This window comes from Nyctereutes procyonoides, unplaced genomic scaffold, assembly GCF_905146905.1.
Source record: "Nyctereutes procyonoides isolate TBG_1078 unplaced genomic scaffold, NYPRO_anot_genome, whole genome shotgun sequence".
Lineage (NCBI taxonomy): Eukaryota > Metazoa > Chordata > Mammalia > Carnivora > Canidae > Nyctereutes > Nyctereutes procyonoides.
In genome coordinates this window covers 34321482-34346801 of record NW_026575131.1, presented here as the reverse complement: position 1 = coordinate 34346801, position 25320 = coordinate 34321482, and the positions used below count along the sequence as shown (strand labels likewise).

Sequence of the window (25320 nt, the reverse complement as noted above, 5' to 3'; positions counted from 1 at the left end):
ATTTCAAGGTTCTCCTGGCTTATTCAATGTGCCAAGTATACTGAGGAGGGCTAACATGAGAGTGGGAGGTCCAGCTGGGATGGAGTTTAGTGTAAGCCCATGGAGAAAAGCGGGCACATTTAAATGCATTTAGATCATCTCCTCCCAACCATGTTTCCCTAAATCCCCCACTTTTTAGCCCAAGCTCACCTTTTCTGACAAAGCCTCTTCAAGTGTTGCTAGCGCAGTATCCGTATTACTGGAATCCGTCTGCAAGGACTTGACTCTGTCTTTCAGATTGGTTAGTTGTTTATCTTTATCCCTAAGTTGTTCTTGCAAGTTTTCAATCTGAAAATAAAGATCACCATATTCAATGCATATTTTATTAAATATCCAAGGCCAAGATTCCTGAGGAGGACCTGTTGTTGAAAAATATACCTTAGCTTATGGGCATTGTCAGCATTGAGGTTACACTAACTTAGAATCATCTTGATGAGACCTCATCCTTCCATGTAATCAACTTCATATTTAAATGGTGATACAGATGAGTAGACCATCTCCTTCCATAAAATATAAGCCTGTCAGACATGTAAACACTGTTATTTCTACCTATTTCTATTCCTCCTACCAGAACAATCCATAATCTAATCTTCATATAGTGAATCAGAGAAATACATATGCAGGATCTATTCATTCAGTGAAAAGACATATTAATTAGGCGCCCATTCTGCATCAAGCACCATATCAATATATGGCAGAATCTATGTAGTTATTCAGTCACTCCTTTATTTGGTATTAAACTTTCTGATATGCCAAATGTTGTCAAGTGGCTATTTCAAAGTAACCACATGAAAAGCCAAGTAGGTTATCTTCAGTAGACTGTTAATGGGAAGAACTTGTGATATAAATCAAATGCAGCAAGTACTAAACACTCCATTTAGCAACTAAGTCATGTGCTGGCAACCAACCAGCCACTTTTATCCACTATCTGCAGCCTGAAATAAACACGCCAAATAGCTGATTATAACGCCTGCCCATGAGCAGCAGCAAGGACCTTTCCTGGGCATTGCGTGCATTATCATTCATGTTTTTATTCTCTGCTTTCAAACCATGTATTTCTTATCTAAGGATTAAAAAAAGCCCACTGTACAAACAATTTATTCATATTAAGGGTTTTAAAGTGACAAGTGAAAAAGGCAGTACAACTCAAAGATAAGTCCATTCAAAATATTTGTATTCTGCACACAGGCTTTCGCAGGAAATCATTCCAAATGCATGTTTAACAATGTGTGACTTAAACAAATTTTTGGATTATTTGATTCATTTAGCATAAATCTGGAATGCAATACAAATAATGACAGAAGTTGCAGCTACACGAGGAGGAGGACTAGAGGGTGACAGTAGAGGTGGTAGTAGTAGGAGCAGCAAAATCACCCTGAATGCAAAGACAATGACCCTGGTGACCCTCTACTGGCATGACATGGGACTTGGCTAATTTTTCCAGTGGCTACAATGGATTTGGACTAACAGATGGACTTTTCGCCTTCCTTCCTTCTTACTTTATACCTTCCTTCTTCCTTTTCTTTTTCTCACCAATGTATCTTTTTAATAAGACATGTCTTCTGCCTTCAGACAAACATCCTGGAAACTCAAGTGATAAGTCAAATAATTAACCCTCTCCTTCATCAAAATGCAATGTATTCTTGCCCACCTACAACTGTGAGAAAATTCACTGTCCCTCCAATGAAAACCCAGGAACTCAACAGGCATAATTATCTGGTCAAAACAGAGCTTCCTCCATTCCAGACAAGTGTTCATGCAGTTTCACAACACCATAAATAAATATATGGGTGAGCAAGAATATGGATGGTTACATATCAGAATGATACTCATTATATAAAAGAAGCCAACAGCTAGAGGACTGGCTCTTCAAGGAGAGTGTGTACTATTAGTTTGCATATACCCACACCCAACGATATATCTGTATACACGGATATGTGTAGATCCATGGTGGTTCCAAGCAAACTGATGAGGTACCCCCTGTCACTCTGGGAGACAGTTCCCTGGACAGGACTGAAGATTTCTTCTTTCAGGCATGAGCTCTGGAGCAGTGGTAGGCAAGGTTTTCAAGTGACTTTCAGCACTGGAAATAGAGGCTAAAAGACTCAATTATGACCTATGAGAGACTCCTTAGGGCCTCCCCAAATCCCTGAGAGGACTGAGACAGTTTAGGGTCAGGATCCTACCAGTATGCAGGTAAGGTAATAACACTTGGTATTTTCCATTTTTTTAATATTACAGTGGATACTAATGGGTAGAAGATGGTTTAGTTTTGATTTTCATTTCCCTAATGACTAATGATATTGAGTGATCTTTTTCATGTGCTTAGCCATCTATATACTGTATACCTTTTGGAGAGAAATACCTATTCAAGCCTTTTGCCCATTTTAAAATCACATTGTTTGATTTTTGTTGTTGAGTTTTAGGAATTCTCTATATATTCTTCATATTAATCCCTTATCACATATATAATTTATGAATATTTTCTCCAATTCTGTGGGTTGCCTTTTTACTCTGCTGATATTCTCTTAACATGTAAATTCTCCCCTTCGTACTGCTTTCTCTACATTCCATTAAGTTCTGGTACATTGCACTTTTGTTTTCATTCACCTTTAAGTATTTTTCATTTCTCTTGTGAATTGTTTTGATCCATTCATTGTTTAAAAGTGTGTTGCTTAATTCCCACAAATTTACAAAATTTCCAGTTTTTCTGTTACTGATATCTAACCTCATCTTTTTTTATGTATATATATTTTTTATTGGAGTTCAATATGCCCACATATAGCATAACACCCAGTGCTCAAGCCATCAAGTGCCCCCCTCAGTACCTGTCACTCAGTCACCCCAACCTCCCACCCACCTCCCTTTCCACCACCCCTTGTTCGTTTCCCAGAGTTAGGGGTCTCTCATGTTCTATCACCCTCTCTGACATTTCCCACTCATTTTCTCTCCTTTCCCCTTTATTCCCTTTCACTATTTTTTATATTCCCCAAATGAATGAGACCATATAATTTTGTCCTTCTTCTGACTTCACTCAGCATAATACCCTCCAGTTCCATCCACGTCGAAGCAAATGGTGGGTATTTGCCATTTCTAATGGCTGAATAATATTCCATTGTATACATATACCACAGCTTCTTTATCCATTCATCTTTCAATGGACATGGGGGTTCCTTCCACAGTTTGGCTATTGTGGACATTGCTGCTATAAACATTGGGGTGCAGGTGTCCTGCCGTTTCACTGCATCTGTATCTTTGGGGTAAATCCCCAGCAGTGCAATTGCTGGGTCGTAGGGTAGTTCTATTTTTAACTCTTTGAGGAACCTCCACACAGTTTTCCAGAGTAGCTATACAGTTCACAGTCCTACCCACAGTGCAAGAGGGTTCCCCTTTCTCCACACCCTCTCCAACATTTGTTGTTTCCTGTCTTGTTAATTTTCCCCATTCTCACTGGTGTGAGGTGGTATCTCATTGTGATTTTGATTTGTATTTCCCTGATGGCAAATGATGCGGAGCATTTTCTCATGTGCTTGTTGGCCATGTCTATGTCTTCCTCTGTGAAATTTCTGTTCATGTCTTTTGTGGTTGGAGAAGATACTTTGTATAATATCCATCTTTTAAAATCTATTGAGACTTAACCTGTGAGCTGTCATTAGGTCTACCCAGGGGAATGTCCTCTGTGCACTTGAGAAAAATGCACATGCTGTCATTGTTGGGTAGAGTGTTCTGAATGTGTCTGTTAGATCTTATTGATTTATTGTATTGTTTAGGTCCTCTGTTTCTCTACTTAATTTCTTTCTGATTGTTTTATTATTGAGAGTGCAGTACTGAAATCTCCAACTATTATTGCAAAACTATCTTCTTCCTCTTTCAGTTCTATCAGCTTTTACTTCACATATTTTGATGGTCTGGCATTAGGTTCATAAAGGCATTAGTCTCTTACATTATGTAAAAAATGAAACATGGAGTTACAAACCAAAGTTACAATAATACTAGCTTTTAGACTAATAAATTTTGTAATATATTAGTCTCTTAGATCATGTAGAAAACAAAAAGTGGAATTATATACCATCATTACAATAATACTAACTTTTATAATTGCCTATGTACTTAGCTTTATTGAGATATTTATTTCTTCACAAGGCTTTAAGTTACCATCTAGTGTCCTTTCATTTCAACCTGCACGACTTCCTTGAGCATTTCTTGTAAGGCAGCTATAATGGTAACAAATTCCTAAACTTTTGTTTTTTGGGAGAGTATCTTAATTTTTCCCCCACTTTTTTTTTAAGATTTTATTTATTTATTCATAGAGACACAGAGAAAGACAGAGAGAGAAAGAGAGAGGCAGAGGCACAGACAGAGGGAGAAGCAGGCTCCACGCAGGGGGCCCAACATGGGACTAGATCCCTGGTCCCCAGGATCATATCTCGGGCTGCAGGCATCGCCAAACCACTGCGTCAGCGGGGCTGCCCCTTCCTTCACTTTTAAAAAAAATTTTTATTCAAATTCAATTTAATTAACTTATAGTGTATTATTAGTTTCCAGGGTAGAATTTAGTGATTCATCAGTTATAAATAACACCCAGTGCTTATTACATCAAGTGTCCTCCTTAATGCCCATCAGCCAGTTACCCCGTCTCCCCACACACCTCCCCTCCAGCAACTCTCACTTTGTTTCTTCATATAGTTAAGAGTCTTTTATTGTTTGCCTCTCTCTTGAAGAACAGTTTTTCTGTTTATAGGATTCTTGGTTTAGCACTTTGATTATATCAACTCATTGCCTTCTGACCTCCAAAGTTTCTGATCAGAAGTCTGCTTATCACCTTATTTAGGATCCCTTACAAATGACAAGCCACTTCTCTCTTGATATTTTCAAATGTATATCTGTCTCTATATTTCAAAAGTTTGATTATAATGGGTCTTGGTGTGGGCACCTTTGAATTAATCTTTCTGGGAGTTTATTGAGCTTCCTGGATATAATTAAATTTGGAAAGTATCAACCATTATTTTCTCAAATATTCTTTTTTCACCTCTCTCTTCTCTTTCTGGGACTCTTATAATATGTGTGTTTGTCCACTTGATGATGCCCCACAGGGCTCTCAGGTTCTCTTTATTTTTCTTCAATCATTTCTTTTTGTATCAAGTTCATTGATTATTTCTTGTCTCTGCTCAAAGTTGCCTTTGATTCCTTATACTGAATTTTTCATTTCAGTTATTGTAATTTTCAGCTCCAGAATTTTGTTTTGAGTTTTCTACCTTTTCATTGATGTTTCCATTTTGCACATACATTATTTTCTTTACTTTTCCCACATCTCCCATTTATTCTTTGAGCACCTTTAAGAGTATTGTTTTAAAATCTTTGTCTAATAGATCTGCCATCAAGTCTTCTCAGGGTCAGTTTCTGTCATTTTTTTCCTTTGAACAGATCATGTTGTCCAGCTTTCTGAATGCCTTGTGATTTTTGTTGTTGTTGAAAACTGTTGTGGAAACTCATAATGTGGTAACTCTGGAAATCAGATTCTCTCCATTTCCCATGGTGTGCTATTTTTTCTTACCATTTTTATTGTTTGGAGTCTGTTGTTACTGTTGTTGTTATTGTTTTTGTAGGATATCTCCATGCAAAGATTAGTCTGAGGTATAAATATGAGGTCTTCTTGGGTCCTTTCTGAGCCTATGCCTTTTCCCAGGTATGAATCACAACTTTTTAATTTTCTTTGTATATATATTTGTCCACGAATGCCCTAATCTTCAATGTATGGCTCTCAAAAGAGAAAAAGAGAAAATGAATGAGGAGGAAAAAGGACTGCCAGCCCACCAAGGCCCTGGAAGTCAGTTCAGCAGAGGAGATGGGATGTGTACCAATGGCGGGAGGGACAACAACAATGGCTGCTGACTCTGCTGACCTCTGAGATGAGAAGCAACAATCAATGATCAGAACACAAATCCTTGATATTTGGAAGGTGGTTTCTTTTTGCTTGCCCTGGCTCCTATAAGCTGTGTGTGGGCTGTTCCAGGCACACATGTTCAGCTGCCTGCCACTAGACTATGGCAGGAAAAGGGTGGGAAATGGTTAGCTTTCACTGTGTTAAGAGCTAATATTGTCCAAAATCAATGGCATTTTACCATCTAAGCCTTCCTCTAGAAGTTGTAAGCCTTCCATAGACTCCAGAGTTCCAAAATAGTTACATCAGACAGATTCTGACAGTGCCATTGTTGTCTAGATGGAGAGATGAAATACTGGTGCCTCCTATTCTTCCATCTTCCCAGAATCCTCCTTCAGAAATACCCTTTATATAATACCAAGGAAAACACAAAACTGATCCACTAAACGATGGATTTAAATACAAATATTTAAATCAGGGATCGCTGGGTGGCGCAGCAGTTTAGCGCCTGCCTTTGGTCCAGGGCGTGATCCTGGAGACCCGGGATCGAATCCCACGTCGGGCTCCTGGTGCATGGAGCCTGCTTCTCCCTCTGCCTATGTCTCTGCCTCTCTCTCTCTCTGTGACTATCATAAATTAAAAAAAAAAAATTTTAAAAATATGTTTTAAAAAAAATAAAATAAAATAAATCAACCCATTTGTATTGGGTTTCCATTACTGCATAAAATAGTTCCACAAACTTTGCAGGTTAAAACAACATGAATTTATTGCCCCACAATCTATAGATCAGAAGTGCAAGCATGGTATTATTGGTTTCTCTTCCTATGGTCTCAGAAAATTGACATCAAAGATCAAACAGGCTGAGTTTTCATCTGAACTTAGGATCCTCTTTCAAGATCATTCAGGTTGTTGGCATTACTTAGTTCATTACTGGCTATCGGCCAGCAGTTGCTCTCAGCAACTAGAACTTGCCTTAGATCCTTTCTACATGCCCCTAACCATCTTCAGAACTAGCAACAGAGAACCTCTTACATGTCAAATCCCCTCTCCCATGTTTTGAATTTTTCTGAGTTTTCTGTCTCTGACCTCTAGACTCAGATTTACAATGCTCAGGTGATTCTCAGTTTTCGTTAACTCAAGGTCAACTGAATAGGAACTTTAATTACATCTGAAAATTTTCTTTTGCATAAAATGTAATCTAAACATTGACATAACCAGGGGGCCCATGTCAAGAGGGCCATCCTAGAATTCAGGTCACTAAACCCATATATTTCATCTATAACAAAAACATAGTAGTCTTTTAAAAGATTCCTTGAACAAAGAATTCTGCGAGAGAAATTTATCCAAATCTGAAGAATTAATTATAATGGGATGTGTGACATTTTAAGTAGTATTTCTGATGTAGCCATTTTTATACAGCTTAAAATTAAAATTAACTTTAAGCGGGCAGTCCTGGTGGCGCAGCGGTTTGGCACCGCCTGCAGCCTGGGGTGTGATCCTGGAGACCTGGGATCGAATCCCACGTCAGGCTCCCGGTGCATGGAGCCTGCTTCTCCCTCTGCCTGTGTCTCTGCCTCTCTCTCTCTGTGTGTGTGTGTGTGTGTGTGTCTCATGAATAAATAAATAAAATCTTTAAAAAAAATAAAAATAAAAATAAATAAAATTAACTTTAAGCTTATAAAAAAGTTAGGTAATGGATACACCAGACCTCTTTACTACAAGCCAGGCACTGCCCTAAATACTTGGTTTTTAAAGAACTTTTTATAATGAGATAATTGATATTTCCATGCACTTGTAACAAGCAATATAAACTGATCCCTTACTCTTGTTACTCAGTTTCCTATATAACTATAGCACAGTATCACAACCTGGAAATTGATATTCATACAATCCATTGATCTTATTCAGGTGTCACCATTTTTATATGCACTCACTGAAGTGAGTATATGTCTGTGCCTGATTTAGTGCCATGCAATTGTATTATATGTATAGATTCATGTGACCACCATCAAAGTCAGGATACAAAACAATTCCATCTCCCAAAAGATCCCTTGTGCTGTCCTTTTATAATTGCACCCACTTATCTCTGTCTCTGTCCCCATCTCTAACCCCTGGCAACAATGAATCTGTCCTATATTCTACAACTTTGTCATTTCATAAATGTTACATAAAAGTAGGCACACAGTATATAACATAACTTCTGGCATTGTTTGTTAGTTTGTTTTTTCCACTCAGTATGATTCTCTGGAAACCTGTCTAAGTTGTTATCTTTATCAATAATTTGTTCTCTTTTATTACTAAGTAGTAGTCCATGGTATGGATATACTAGCCTGTTTAACAATTCACCTGTTAAAGGATGTTTCAGCTGTTTCTGGTTTGGAGCTATTACAAATAGCCTACTATAAACATTCACGTGTAAGTTTTTTCTATGAATATAAATTTTCATTTAGCTGAGATAAATGCCACCAGAGTAAAATTTCTGGGTCATAAGAACTTGCAATTTTAGCTGTATAAGCAACTGTCAAACTGTTTTCCAGAGTGGCTATACCATTTTACATTCCCACCAGCAATGTAGGAATGATCTAGTTTTTCTACATTCCCACCAACACTTAGTGTTGTCAATACTCCTTGTTTTAGTAATTCTGATAGATATATAGTGACATCTCATTGTAGTTTTATTTTGCATTTCCCTAATGGTTAATGAGTTGAACATCTTTTCATGTGCTTATTTGCCATCTGTGCACATTCTCTACAGTTAATATCTATCTGTTCATGTCTTTCAGCTATTTTCTAATTGGATTGGTTTTGGTTTTGTTTTACCGTTGATTTTGCAGTTCTTTTGAGAGTATTCTAGATACCAATCGCTTATAAGATAATATGGTTTACAATTACTTTCTCCCAGTCTGTATCCTGTCTTTTCATCCTCTTAATAGGATGTTTCAAACAGCAGAAAGTCCAATTTATTTTTTTTAAGATATTATTTTTTTATTCATGAGAGATACAGAAAGAGAAAGAGAAAGAGAAAGAGAGAAAGAGAGAGAGAGAGAGAGAGAGAGAGAGAGAGAGAGGCAGAGACACAGGCAGAGGGAGAAGCAGTTTCCATGCAGGGAGCCCGACATGAGACTCAGTCCCGGGACTCCAGGATCACGCCCTGGGCCGAAGGCAGGTGCCAAACTGCTGAGCCACCCAGGGATCCCCCAGAAAGTCCAATTTAGAGATCATGCTTTTAATGAACTCATTGCTTTGCTTTAGATTCTGAAGATTTTATCCTATAGTTTTTCTAATACCTTTATAGGTTCATGTTTTACAGTTGAGTCCATGGTTTACTTTGAGCTAATTTTTATGTAAGATATGAGGATTGGGTCAATGTTCATTTTTATTGCCTTTAGATATCCAGTTGATCAAACACCATTTGTTAAAAAATCTATTCTTCCTCCATTGATATGTCTTTGCACCATTGACAAATATCAATTAGGCATTGTTGTGTGGGTATACATCCGGATTCTCTATTCTGTCCCACTGACCTACCTCTCTATCACTCCAATAATAGGAGATTTTCTTGATTACAGTAGCTATATAGTAAGGACTAATATCACCTTTTTTTTTTCAAGAATGTTTTAGCCAATCTAGGACTTGTGCCTTTCCATAAAAATATGTGATAAGCCTGTTTATGTCAACAAAAATCCTTGGAGTTTTGAAAGGAATTTCATTAAACCTATAGCTCAATTTGGGAAGAAGTAATACCTTTAATATGTTTTCAAAACCATAAATACAGTCCATATCCTCTTTGATTTTTTTCATTAACATTTTATAAATTTCAGCATACAGATCCTGTACATGTTTTGGTAAATTTATTTCTAAATATTTAATTTTCTTTGGAAATTTAATTTATTATTTTTAAATTTATTATTTATTAATTTATTATTTATAACAAACATATAATAATATGTAATAAATATATAAGAATTTATTATTAAATTTATTTAATTTTATTTTGTACATATTCATTTTAGTATATGAAAATGTAATAATTTTTGTTTGTTGATCTTATATCCTGAGATTTTACTGAAATCACTTATCAACTCTAGGAGTTTTTTTTTTTTTCCTTTTAAATATACTCTGCAATTTTCTATATAGACAATCATGTCATCTGTAAAAAAGGATGGGTTTTTGTTTTTTGTTTTCTTATCACAGTGGTGAGAACTTCAGAGTACTATGTTACATCCTTGCCTTTTACCTGAATTTAGGGGAAATATATTTAGTTTTAATAATAAAAGACAGATGTTAGCTGTGGTTTTTTTTTGTATATGTTCCTTATCAAGCTGAGATGGTTCCCCTCTATTCCTAACTTGTTTAGAGTTTTTAATCATAAATGAGTGTTGAATTTTATAAAATGCTTTTTCTATATTAATATGATTATATTTTTACATTTTTTATTCTTTATTCTGTTCATATATCATGGATTACAATGATTGATTTTTTTCAATTATTGATTTTTAAATGTTGAACCAGCCTTGTACAACTGAGACAAATCCCACTTTGTCATGATATATTATTCTTTTAATAAATTTTTGCATTTGGGATCCCTGGGTGGCGCAGCGGTTTGGCGCCTGCCTTTGGCCCAGGGCGCGATCCTGGAGACCCAGGATCGAATCCCACATCGGGCTCCCGGTGCATGGAGCCTGCTTCTCCCTCTACCTGTGTCCCTGCCTCTCTCTCTCTCTCTCTCTCTCTGTGACTATCATAAATAAATAAATAAATTTAAAAAAATTTAAAAAAAATAAATTTTTGCATTTGATTTTCTTTTTTTTTTATTTTTTTATTTAATTTATTTATGATAGTCACACGCAGAGAGAGAGAGAGAGGCGCAGAGACATAGGCAGAGGGAGAAGCAGGCTCCACGAACCGGGAGCCCGACGTGGGATTCGATCCGGGTCTCCAGGATCGCGCCCTGGGCCAAAGGCAGGCGCCAAACCGCTGCGCCACCCAGGGATCCCCATTTTCTAATATTTTGTTGAGGGGTTTTTATTTAAGTTCATGAGACATAGTGGGCTGTGGTTTAAGTGGTGGGGGATTTTGCTTTTTTTATTGTATTATTTTGTTTCAGGTATCAAGGTAATACTATCCTCATAAATTAGTTGAAAAATATTCTCTCTTCTCAATTTCAGGAAGAAATTGAGTATAATTGGTGTTAATTCTTTAACTGTTTTGTAAAATTCTCCAGTGAAGCTATCTGGCCCTAGAAACATCTCTTGTAGTATCATTTAAATTGACAGTTCAATTTATCTAACAGTTATAAGATTATTCAGGTTATGTATTTCATCTTGGTTTTTTTGATAGTTTGTCCTGAGCCAAAACCAAAAGTTGGATGCTTAACCAACTGAGCCACCCAGGTACCCCTCCTCTATCAATTTTTTAAGGGCTATGAAATATGTAATGATATCTCTTGCTTCATTTCTGATATTGATGATTTTCATCCTCTCTCTTTTGTATTTGTCAGCGGTGCTGGAGGTTTACCAATTTTACTGATTTTTTCAAAGCAGCAGCTTTTATTAATTTTTTTTGTTTCCATGTTTTCAATTTTATTGATTTCTGCTTTACTATTATTCTTCCTTATACTTCCTTTGGGTTTATTTTGTTCTTTTTCTGGTTTATTGAGGTAGAAACTTTGATTATTCATTTGCAACATTTCCACTTTTCTAATGTAGCCATTTAATCACATAAATTTCCCTTCAGCACTGTTTTAGCTGCATCCCACAAATTTTTGATATATTGTATTTTCATTTTCATTCAGCTATGTGTATATTTTTCCTTTCTGACTTCATCTTTGAGGCATAGATTTTCAAATACTTAGTGTCTTTGTTGATTTTTTTTTAAGATTTTAATTTTTTTAGGTAATCTCTACACCCAGTGTGAGTGTGAACCCACAACCTCAAGATTGAGAGTCATATAATTTTTCAACTGAGCCAGCCAGGCACCCCTACTTAGCATCTTTGAACCATGGATTACTTGTAGATTCTCGTATCCTTCTATTATTGAATTCTAGTTGGAATCCATGATGGTGATAGAACATACTGTATGTATTCAATTCTTTCAATAGTTCAGGTTTATTTTACAACCCGGAATATGCTCTATTTTAATCAATGTCACATGTGCACTTGAAAAGAACATACAGTTCACAGTTGTTGGGTAGAGTCTTCTATAAATATCAATTAGCTTTTATTAGTTGATAGAGCTATTCAGTTTGTATCTTTGCTAATTTTCTGTCTTTAATTTTATCAATTGCTGATAGTGAGGTGTGGAAGTCCCCAACTATAATTCTGAATTTGTGTATTTCTCTTTTCAGTTCTATCAGTTTTTATTTCATATATTTTGTTGGTACATACACCTTGAAGATCACTATGTCTTCTTGGCAAATTATTTCCTTTATTATATAATGTCTCCTACTGTTCCTAGTAATTTTCTTTGCTCTGAAGTTAATCTGTTTTTTTTTTAGATTTTATTTATTTGTTTTTTTATTTATTTTTATTTATTCATGAGAGACATAGAAAGAGAGAAAAAGGCAGAGACACAGGCAGAGGGAGAAGCAGGCTCCATAGAAGCCTGATGTAGGTATTGATCCCGAGACTCCGGGATCATGCCCTGAGCCAAAGGCCGACGCTCAACCACTGAGCCACCCAGATGTCCCTTTAATTTGGTATTAATGTAACCATTTCTCCTTTTTAAAAATTAATGTTAGGAGCACCTGGGTGGCTCAGTTAGTTAAGCATTCAAGTCTTGATTTTGGCTCCGGTTGTGAAATCTCAGGGTTATGAGATCAAGTCCTCTGTTGGGCTCTGTACTAGGTATGCAGCTTGCTTAAGATTCTCTCTCTCCTCCTTTTGCACCCCCCCCCCATTTTCTCTATTGCTCTCTCTCTAAAAAAAAAAAAAAGTTAACATGATACATCTTTTTCTGTTCTATTATTTTCAACCTACAATGTCATTATGTTTGAGGTGAATTTCCTATAGACAGCATACAATTGTGTCATGGGTTTTTTGGGTTTTTTGGATCCACCTGCATAATCTCTCTTAATTGGTATATTTTGACCATTTACATAAAGTAATTACTGATATATTAGGGCTTAAACCTGCCATTTTATTATTTGTTTTATGTTCATTTCCTTCATTTCTTTTTTGTCTTCCTGAAGGTTACTGGATATATATTTGGGAATCTGTCTTCATTTACTTATACTATTTTTGCATATAGAGTTTTGTATATTTTCTTAGCAACTGCTGTATGTGGTACAATTTACATATGAAACATGTCATAACTTACTGATATAAATGTTTTTCCATTTCAAGTGGAGTACCAAAATTTCACTTACTTAAGGTCATTTTACCTTCCCCACCTTTTAAATCCAATTGCCTCATTATTTCCTCTACATACATGAGTACAACAGATATTGCTATAATATTTTCAACTGTCAAATATGATTTGTAAAAATTATGAGAATGAAGAGAGTTCAATATATTTATCCGTATTTTTCCATTCCACTCTCCTTTTTCTTTTTTTTTTTTCAATTTTGTTTTTTTTTTTTTAATTTAAATTCAACCTGCCAGCATATAGTATAACACCCACTGCTCATCCCATCAGGTGCCCTCCTCAGTGCCCATCACCCATTTACCCCAACCTCCCATCCACCTCCCCTTCCCTTTGTTTCCCAGAGTTAGGAATCTCTCATGGTTTGTTTCCTCTAATTTTTCCCACTCAGTTCCCCTCTTTCCCTATTATCCCTTTCACTATTTCTTATATTCCATGTATGAGTGAAATCATATGATGATTGTTGCTTGGACGTGGATGGAACTGGAGGTTATTATGCTGAGTGAAATAAGTCAATCGGAGATTGACAATCTTTCTTTTTTCTGAAGTTCAAATCCTGCTGTTATCATTTCCTTTCTGTTTAGACTTTCTTTTAGTCATTGTTCAAGAGTAGAACGGCTAGTGACAAACACTCTTGGTTTTCCCTTGTCTAAAAATGTCTTTATTTCCCTCTTCATTCCTGATGGATAGTTTTACCAGATAGTTTATGGCTGGCAGTTTTTTTTCTTTCTGTACTTTAAAAATATGTCAATTGTGTCTGGCCTCAATGGTTTCAGAGGAGAAATCCACTGTCATTTGAGTTGATATCCATCCCCCTATAAAAAATGAGTAATTTCTCTCTGGTTATCTAAAGATTTTTTTCTTTGTCTTAATTTTTAGATGTTTGTCATGTGCCTTTGGGCTTATCCCATTTGGGGTTCACTCATCTTTTTAAATCTGGAGGTTTGTATCTTTTGCCAAATTTGGGAAGTTTACAGCTATTATTTCTTCAAATATTTATTTAGTTCCATATTCTTTCTCATCTCTTTCTAGGGTTCTGATGATATGGTAGATCTTTTGTTATATAATCACAGTTCCCTGAGATCTGTTTATTTATTTTCCAGTATAGTTTTCCTCTGTTGTTCAGATTAAGTTCTATCAATCTGTTCTCAAGTTCACAGATTCTGCATTCTGTCATTTCCATTCTACTATGGAATCCTTCCAGTAAGGCTTTCCATTTTTCCAAAGAAATTTATAATTACTTGTTCAATCAATTTTATGATAATTTTTTTAAAATTTTTTCAGATAATTCCAATATTTGATTCATCTTAGTGTTGGCATTAGTTGTCTTCTCTCATTCAAATTGTGCCTTTTCTGGCTCTTGGTATGAAGAGTAATATTCTATTATATCCTGGACATTTTGGATATATGTTAGATTTCTTTTGTTTTGTTTTCCTATTTATATCTTCCATTTTAGCAAGCAGTCACCTTGTTTCAGTTTAGCATGTGGGTTCTGGGTGACCTCCATGGCTTGCTGACATTGCTACAAGGGACAGGACAGTTCTCTGGTACCAGGGGCTTGAAAGCTGGGAATAGGTTGACCTGCCCTGACTCCACTGATAAAGCTGCTGTGGGCAGCTTGAGCCTGCCACTGCTGGCAGGTGTGAGATGGGGAACATGTTGGTACTCTGGGACTCTGCTAGCAATGCCATTGCGGGCAGAATGGGCTGGTGCTAAGTCCCAGGTGGGCCTTCCCTTTCCCAGTCCTTTGGCCAGAGAGAACAGGCATTTCCTTCTCTTCATCCCTTCCTCCCTTCTAATCTCTTTCTCTCATCCTTCATCCTTCCTTCTTTTCATCTATTTTCTCTTGGCAGTTCAGGGTTGCAGGGCTCTCCAAATCCCAGGCAGGGATATATGAAAAACAAGAATAAAACCCAGGGAACTCATCATGGTATTCAATTCCTGAGGCCCCTAACCAATCCTTCTTCTATCCCAACTTTCAGAGTCCTTTTATGATTGTCTGTTGAATTATTTCTAAGCAATCTAAATTAAGTTGTATTTAGAAAGAAGGAGAAGGGAAATGTGAGTTTATGCTATCTTATCCTAGAACTGGAAATCACCAAACACTTTTAAGAAATGGATTAATTTGCTCTTCAAAATCCCATCATGGATTTAAAATGAAAAGAAGCAAAGAAACTTGGTAAGGTGACCCAGATAACTAGTGGTGATGGGGGAATTCATACTCAAACTGTCCAACTGAGGCCCCAGCACTGCTTCAGTTTCCTCAAGGCTGCCCCAGAAGTCTTTAGGGCAGTAACTCTCAGCCTGCTTCCTGCACTACTACCTCAGTGGTCTACTCCCACCATATGATAGAGGGAAGAGAGCCAGAGTCTAGCTGGGTAGTTGAGTAGTTTCAGAACCTGATTCCTTCATTTGAGATTCATTCCTGAGTGGCATGAAGCTACATAGCAAGTGAATTCAAACAAACTCAAGCAAACTCACTGTGTTGGTAAATATTCTCTTGGCCAAAATGCCAAACGCAAAGTGAAGAAAAGGATTTGCATGATATCACTAGCAGCTACATTTCTTATCATGGAGCTCGCACATAGTAGATCCTCGGTAAATAATTCTTGACTGTAATCAAAATGAACCAGCCCTTTAATACTGGATGAGGCTTGGCTCAAATTACCTCCCACTAGACAGTGTTCCTGAGAACAAACAACCATACCATGACACCCTGTGGAATATTTGAGATACTGCACTTTGCAAGTTCTACCAAAGTTCAAATTCAAATGGACAGAGGTAAAACAGAAAAGACAATAGCTCCCCAAAATGCATAATCAATATTTAAAAGTCTAGTATGCTTTTTTGTCATCAGCAGTCTGACCCCAATGGATAAGCATTCTAAAATAAAAGTGCCTGTTTCCCATACTTGGTGCTTATCTGAATTCCAGAGCACTTATATGATTTCCTTTCCTTTAAAACTAATTTTAAAATGTGATCCAAACTCTAACCAAGACAACATGTTCCCAAATAGTATGGTATTTTGTGTAATCTTTCCTACAGACATAAAATTATTAGGCAACAAATTTAAAACATCCCAATTTGTTCTAAAATGGAACATCCTGAAAATGTCCAATGATAAAATGACAGGCATGGTCTAAGGAAGCATCTAGAAATTCTCATGATGTAAAAATATTAATAAGTGATTACTGTGGATAAGATCTCCACGGTTTGCTAATCACAGCAAAGTCTACTAAGAGAATGGCAGTTTGGTTAAGAGGTCTGAGCCTCCTAAACAGAAAAAACTCCTTACATTGTGTAAACTCATTTCTGCTGAATGTCTTCATAGTCAGAAAGAAGATTTTACTTTTGTTTTCCACATTAAAAAAACCCTGAAGACCCATCAAATTTAGAGTGCAAAATATCCCCATGTTTTAATATTTTGTATTCCCCCAAATAAAAGAAAAAGCAAAGCATAAACAAGGGAATCACTATATGTAGCAAAAGTACATTTGCAAACAAACACATTGAACAGGAAATAATTAGGAACTTTTTATGACACTAATTTTATCTGAAAGTCATAGCTATATACATTATAGAGCTTTAGTATCAATTTTCAACCATGTATATAATACCTTTCATATTTATGGACTTTTTAATTTATTCAAATAGTAGCTGACATCAGAAAAATTGGTCTACTTCAAACACACAAAACACAGAAAACAGGAATTAAAAAGGAAATAATGGGACACATAGAAAGAAAGACATAAAATATTTAAAGTCTCATGAAAACTATATATAGGTGATTCTGAGAAAGATACAACAGATCTTCTGTAGATTTTCGTTTACGTATTTTCTTTTAATAGTTACAGATTTAATTTCCACTCTAACTGTTCTAAACTTAAAATTTAGTTAGCAAGATACTACCTGCCTTTCATGCTTGTTTTGTTGCTATCTAATTCCCTAGGCTGCAATTCAACTAATTCAATTCTGCAATTCACCTAACTTTAAATTTTAAGTGTGTCATATAATCTTTGGCTATTTAAATAATGAATATTTTAGTAATTAAAAATTACTATTAAGATCACCAAAAAAAATTATTAAACTCTTTGGGATAAAAGTCTTTTCCTGTCTACACACTGTCAATAAACAAAGTGCTAATCTTGTCACTTTTTTGGCCACTGTCTCAGGAATGCTTCTTAAGTACTCAAAGGATTAAATTAAATCTCACCTGCAGACAGGCTTTTCAATTCAGCCGAAAACCTAGTTCTCAAAGGAAAATTACTTTCATCATCTTAAGTTAAAACCAACGATTCTATCCTTTGGAATTTGCAAGAAAATAGCAGCATCAAAGAAAACAATTCACTTCAAGAGAGTTTGTTCTTCAAGACTGTCTAAAAGAATTATTTCAGAGAGTATTCGTTTTAGGAAATATTTTCTCAAGGTCTTTCTAAGAGAGCCATAAAATTGTGTCATTTAAATTACTTCAAGTTGATGTCTTTTCACAATTTTGACTGTCTTTTGGGGGTTTTAGGAAGCTTTTTTTTTTTTTAAAGAATTTTTTTTATTTATAGTTGTTTTGAACTCTAAGTTTGGCTTATGGTCTTCTATTTTTTTTAAAAGAGATTATATAATTTTATGAGCTAAACATTTGAAACTCATGAAGGGAATAAAAGTAAAAGATGTATTTCTTTTGAATTCAAAAATGAAATAATAGAAGAAACTGAATTTGAGATTAAAAGTATATATGCATTTGGGGAAAAAATGACAGCACTCTACCTAGTACCCAAGCAACTATTTTCCAACTTAAAATACTCTATGTTCTTTAATTTAAGAAATACTTAATAGGATAAAATATTCATACTGCAGAAAATTTCCTCCTAAGAAGAGGTACCATTTCAAAAAGTTCCCTACTATGTTGTTATAAGAGCCACTGGGGGGAGGATTAGGATGCGGTTCATTTTTGGACTCTTGCATCTACTTCCTAAATAAACAAATCCTGGCTCTTTCTCCCCAAATCAAATACAAACCCAGAGGAAGGACAAGGAGATGAACCACTAGACTGAAAAATAGAAACATTATGTCAAAGCACCCTACATCATTATTTGCAGACAATTTATTTTGTTATTGGTTAGTATCCTTCATGCTAAATGTTCTGTCCCCTACAGCAAATGTTCCATTTCAAAAACATAGTAACATGTGCTGGAAATAGAAACCACCAAAGCAATAGTTCTGGTGGTTAGAGAATGTATTTATGGTAGATTAGAAAAATGAACATTAATCCTGAAGTTCAGTATGTATGAATCTTATTATCAATATAATTTGTAAAATAACCCAATAGTATATCAGAATTCTTCTTCAGTTGGAATAAAAGCTTTATGAAACAGAAATTAAAGTACTATCCCTAAAAGAACGCTCTGTTACATACAAGTATGGGAGGTAAGATTTCCAAACTCACTTTTTATTTTCATCTTAGAAATAAAAAGAAATATAAAGGAATAGTAACATTTCTTCAATTTGGTCTATGAGCATGACCAGTTCTGTAACTCAGTATTTTTTCTTTGATCTTTACAATTTATTTTTTTAAACAATGTGTTTTATCTATACTTTGCCAGAGTTGCCCCACCCTAAACCTTCCAGAGCCCAGTCTTAAATGGCCCTAGCAAGACCTAAAGGATATAGGTCACCTGCCCCCAACTCCCTTTCATATCAGGTGGATTACTTTAGGGATATAGAATGTTCTGTGTCCTTCCAACTAAATTCACAGTATTCTGCGTGAGATTCTGAACATCTTTAAAATTTATCTCAAATATTTTGGAAGCTAATCATGAAAGGATCTCCGGAAATGAAGAGTTTTAATGAGGTTAAGATCAAGTCCCTTTTCAAGAATTTTTTGTGAAACAATGACTTATGCTCCTCGCTCAACCAAAGGGACAGGTGGCCAAGAAGCCCACAAGAATGTAATTCAGCAATCCCTGAGAGATACCAGCATCCTAATAATTTACACACTAAATACAGTCAGAGTTCCAAAAGGGATCATCTATTCCTGTCACTCATGTTATGATCACTCAATCATACACTGTAAAAATGGACTCAATTATTAAACTATAAAATTTATCCAAAATAATGTGGCTTCCAACTTGGCCACATACAAGAATCATCTGGGTAGCTATAGCCGATAATGCAGATTCCTGGCTCCAGGACCACAGGTGCTAATTCATTAGGTCCAGGGATATTGAATAAGTCCTGCAGATCACTTTGATCAAATAGTCCATGGACCAGAGTTTTTAAAAATACTGGCACTGAAACACTTTTTTAAAAAAAGATTTTATTTATTTATTCATGAGAGACACACACAGAGAAGCAAAGACATAGGCAGAGGGTTCTCCATGCAGGGAGCCCGATGTGGGACTTGATCCTAAGACTCCAGGATCACACCCTGGGCTAAAGGCAGGTGCTCAACAGCTAAACCACCCAGGCATCCCAGCACTGAAACACTTTTACATCAAACTGAGTATGGAAAAGAATTTCTCCCTCAGTCATCTCCAATAAACAAAAAATGCGGGTACAGCACCTGGGTGGGTCAGTCAGTTAAGCATCTAATTCTTGATTTCAGCTCAGGTCACAATCTCAGGGTGCTGAGATCAAGCTTCACACTGGGTGTTGAGCCTACTTAAGATTCTCTCTCTCCCTCTGTCCTTCCCTCATCCCTCTCTAAACAAAGAAATAAACAAATCGGCAATATTTTCCCTCAGTCTCTCATAACTGAAATTATTTTTCAAAGGTCTGAGAATTTAAAAAGCATCCCCAGAACATGGATCTGAGGGAGTGGAGGGAAGCTCTTGCCTTGTGCCTTCCTTATCTCAAATAGCATATATATATCAGTGGCATTTGCATTTGATAGGATCATCTTCTATGAGAAAGCAAGGGTCTGGAAGGATCCAATCTCCCTCTAAGGCTCTCTAAAGGGGAAGTCATCAGTTACTTATGACAAATCCTATCCAGGGGCACCTGAGTGGCTCAATCATTTAAGCAGCTAACTCTTGATTTCAGCTCAGGTCATGATCTCAGGGATTGAACCTTGTGTTAGGCTCTGCACTCAGTGAGGAGTCTGTTTGAGGATTCTCTCTTTCCCTCTCCCTCTGTCCATCCCCAGCTCTCTCTCAAAAATAAATAAATAGGGACACCTGAGTGGCTCAGTGGTTGAGTGTCTGCCTTCGGCAGGGCGTGATTCTGGGGTCCTGGGACCAAGTCGCACATCGGGCTCCTCATGGGGAGTCTGCCCTCTGCCTGTCTCTGCCTCTCTCTCTGTGCCTCTCATGAATAAATGAATAAAATCTGAAAAATCAATCAATCGATCAGTCTGTAAAAAGAAATCCTATCCATAGCCTGTCTTCACTTAGATAGAACCCATTAAAGGTGAAAGATAAGACAAAGAAGCTGAAGATCTAACAAGTACGGGACTTGATAAATGCTAGTGGACAGAGCTTCAGCATAAAGGAAACAGATTCTGTATATTCTCTTCCTCTCAAGTTGGGAAAATAACTTCATGGGATGTTAAATGTATTAGGAGAAAATAAGCACAAAAAAGATTACACCTCTGATCTAGACTCTGGGCCTGGAGAGATGAGCTGAAATGGTTAAGCAGGCTTTTCATTTTTCTTCTTTTCAAAGTTTAACTTTGTTCATTCCTTCTAGAAGTAACCATCTGTACTTGAGAGGTCTGATTATAGCACATGCAGAATTTACAAAATAAAATCATGGCGCAGGCTCCAGATTCATTTGGCTAATGGAAAGAAGACTGTCTTCTGCAAAGTGTCAAAAATTCAATCTCATCTCCTAGCCTGACACTAAAGAAAACGTAAACCCGCTTCTTTTCCCAATTAGATTCAGGGTTCCCTAAACTTTCCTGGGAGGCTAGTCTTGTTCTGAAATTGGATATTTAAAGAAGCAGTCTGTTTTTGTTTATGCACTTTTGTTTCCTATTAAGATCTAGAATGTGTTTTGTTCTTTTATTGTCCAAGGCAGCTTCCCTTTGTGTTATTTCTGAATCTCAGATCAATGCTTCAAGATGGCCATCGATAATTTCTACCCTTTGTTAACAAACTCCTCTGGTCTCCTAATACCATTAGATGCTTTCCTTAATTATAGAACACATTTGGGGTAAGTCATTCACATCCAGATGTATCCAAAGGTACCACAGAGCAGATCACAGCAAAATTCCCTGCAAAACTATATTAAAATGCAAGGCACTGCTGCAAGTCAACAAGGGATCTTTCCAGAGGAAGAAGGATCAGAGTTCAGGAGTCAGATACTTTTCCAGTAATTAGTTAATGTACAGCATGAACCAACTGTGAAACCAAATGCAGCACATAAAACACATAGCATATTTAAATAAGCTCTTAAAATAAAATCAATAGGAAAACTTGGAAATATTTGAAGTGTTACACCCTGGGAAAGGTACATGGAGTTGCTGGTAGGTCCATTCTAAAGTGGCTTACATACTTTCAAGGACTTTTTAAAGAAGATAGCTGTAACTTTTAAAAAGTAAAAGCAATTCGCCCTCATGCTTAAATTTCCACAGGCTCTCCCTAAGGCTTACTCTTTTCCATGATTCAGTAATTGCTGGCAAGAGGGGCCACTTACACCTCAAAATAAGGGGCAAGTGGCTAATTATTTCTGTATAAGCCCATCTGCAGTCTCAATCAGTTGCAGATGTAGAACTGTACCCAAAAAAGGAAGCGGCTTCCACACGATAGGGCCCTAGATGCAGTGGAACTCCAAGAGAGAGACTGCAATAACCCAGCGATTCATGGGGTGCATCCCTACTTAGACACACAGCTAGGCTGCCTTGGTGATTTTTCTTTAAGACAAATAAACAGGAACAGCCAAAACAACAGGATTTAAGTATATGCAGGTGATACTCTGATGAGCAAGTCCAATCAGCTCCTGATACTTATCTTGGTCTAAATATACAGGCTTAGGTTTCTTCAATGTTTTTCCCAGCTCCACTTCAGTCTTCTTTTAGCTCCTGAAGAAAGGGGACAAGAAAGAAACCATATCCAGAGGGAAGCCTCTCATGCCAGGAGCTGTATTTGTGAATTAAGTCCTCATGATGACCCTATGATTTGGTGACACTGATCTCTACTTCACAGACAAGAAAACTATCACATTTCTACTAGATGGAAAAGTTGGACTTGAACCCAAGCCTGTCAGATTCTAAACACTGTGTCTTTCTTTTTTTTTTTTAACCATTGTCATCTAGACACTATTTTATTATGCATTTTTTAAATATTTAATGTATATTGGACACAGCATGCTCAAGAATAGCTCTTCTATAATTGTTTATTCCTGACTGATCTATGTACTGTTAACGTTTCCCTTTGCCTGCCTCCCACCAGTACGGTCTCAGTAAAGATCAAATAGGTACAAGATAGTGCACAGTGAATTATTTATTAATAAGAAAATCAAGGCATCTTTTTCCCCCAATGTGCCTGGAGATACACACACACACACTCTTCAAATTCATATTTTTATATATATTAATTATTTCAGTATTAAGCTAATATCTGTATGTCAGGTACCCTTGCAGACCTGGTAAAGACGCTGGACAAGCTCCCAGACTCCACAAAAGTTTATGTACCTTAGGGGACAAAACTAACATAAAAAGTCAACAAATGATCATAAAGCATAGAAACTTCATATAGTAGCAAGTACAAAGTATACAGAAAAAATTAATCAGATCAGGGAATAAGTGGTGGAAGTTAGAACAGCACTATGTCAGATGTGGTGCTTATGAAGACTTCTTGGAGGAAGTGACATCTGAAAGGATACATGAATACTATAAAGAACTAACTAGGAGAACTACAGTGCAAAGGCCCTAAGGTAAAATAAGGAGATTGGGGTAGTTCAAGAACAGCAAGAAGGATTCTCAAACCTGGACCAATAGATCATATCATATCACTGGTAACAAAGCTTTTAACTTCCAAACAGATTAAAATGTGATTAAAATCTCTAAGAGCTGAGGCACTCGCCCATTCTTTTGCTATTTACTCATTCACTCATTAATTTAATAGATAATTATTGTCTACTGTATGAGGGATATCTAGTTAGATGATTTACAGAGCTATGTTCCCTACTGGGGGACTCCCAACCTAGGGGTCAGTTCATCAATAGCATATCAGAACAGACTCCACAAAAGGAGAAAAGAAGCAAAACCTCCCTGGAGATCCAAACAGAACCTTCCCCCAAGATTCAGAGAGTGCCAAGATGAACTCAATAGTAGATTGGACAACCCTCCAGGGCCAAGCTGATCAAGTGGTGTTCAGTATTACACACTCTAGTAGAAATGTAAGAACACATTCTTGAACCTCAGAGAAGCTGGGGTTCTATTTCTATGGGTACTACAAGGTCTCAAGCAAGGTTGAAAGGCATAGAGGAAGTACATGCAGCAATAAGACACTGTGTAATGCAGAAAACTAGAGAGGTTTCCTACACTCTGGAATCATATCATATATGACAGCATAGACAGGCCCAAGAGAAAGGGAGATTCCCCCAATTCACTGAGCATTCCAAGACTCAGTGTTCTATTCTCTATAGCTGGAATGATAATGCTGTTTCCCCAGCCATCCTCATTTACTCAACAGATACTAGTTGAGTGCTGGACACCCACTAGGTATTGTGACATAGCAGTGAACAACACAGCTCCTATTTTCAAGGATCTTACATGGAGAAAACCCAGAAATAAACCGGGAATTACAAAGCAATGTGATGTTATGAATAAGTATAGACTATGAGTACCATCTCATTCTGTGGGGTTAAGGAAGATGTCCCATAGAAAGTGATAACTAAGTTGAAACCCAAGAGACAAGTAAGAGTTATCAAGGTGAGAAATGAGATAGAAGAATAGAAAACTATTCCAGTCTGAGGAGGGAAAGTGTTCAAAGGGTAAGAGGCAAGAGAGAGCAATGCGTTATTCTAGGACCTGGAAGCAGCTCCAAATGGCTGGAAGAGAGAGTGAAAGAGGCAAGTGGTACAGGTGAGGCCCCAATTACAAAAAATCATGAGAATGCTAAGTACCATTATCCTGAGGGCAGCAGGACCCTTAAAAGTTTGAGCATGGGAATGACACAACTTGACTTGTGTTTGATCAAGATGATGCTAGCTGCTGTGGGTGAATGTACAGGAGGGTAGGGTGAATGCAGCAAAGGCAGGTGGCTCCCAAAACCACACAGGCGAGATGACTGCAAAGGAGCACCAAATGTGACATTGACTGGACAACTTCAATGGGTGAATGGACAGACAACTGCAGTTCATTCAACAACGGAATACTAGTTGGCAATAAAAAGGAATGGATTACTTGTGCCCACAACTGCACAGATGAACCTCAAACACATTATGTCAAGTGAAAGAAGCCATATTCAAAGGTTTAGAACTCCACTTATGTGATACTCTGCAAAAGGCAAAATTACAAGGACAAAACAACAGATTAGTGGTTGCCAGGAGCTAACACTGACTGCAAAAGGGCACAAAGGAATTTCATGGGATGATGCAAATGTTGTATATCTTGATTATGGTGGTGGTCACATACTATATGCATTTTTAAAATATTTTTTAGACTTTATTTTCTTAAGAGCAGATTTAGGTTCAAAGAAAAATTGAAAGGAAGATACAAAGATTTCCCATATATCCCCTGCACTCAAGCATGCACAGCCCCCCTATTATCAATATCAGCTCACCAGAGGGTACATTTGTTACAACTGATGAACCTACCCTGACACACCACTGTCACCCAAAAGTCCATAGTTTGCATTATGGTTCACTCTTGGTGTTGCACATGATGTGGGTTTAGACAAATGTATAATGATGTGTATTTATCATTATAGAATAATACAAGTATTTTCATCACCCTAAAAATCGTCTGAGCTCTGTCTATTCATCTCTCACCCCTCTCTAACCTTGGCAACCACTGATCTTTTTACTGTCTCAATATTTTTGCTGTATGCATTTTTAAAAATGCATAGTTGTATACAATCGAGATACCCCCAAGAAGGCAA

At 36.8% G+C, this 25320-nt stretch overlaps 1 protein-coding gene across 1 annotated transcript in view; it reads right to left on the bottom strand.

Annotated features, from left to right (window-relative positions):
• Positions 1 to 25320, bottom strand: part of ERC2 (ELKS/RAB6-interacting/CAST family member 2) — a 901810-nt gene that overhangs the window by 482032 nt on the left and 394458 nt on the right. The window contains exon 11 of the mRNA XM_055344919.1: positions 190 to 327. Coding sequence (XP_055200894.1) covers positions 190 to 327 — 138 coding nt within the window. The remainder of the gene's footprint in view (positions 1 to 189; positions 328 to 25320) is intronic.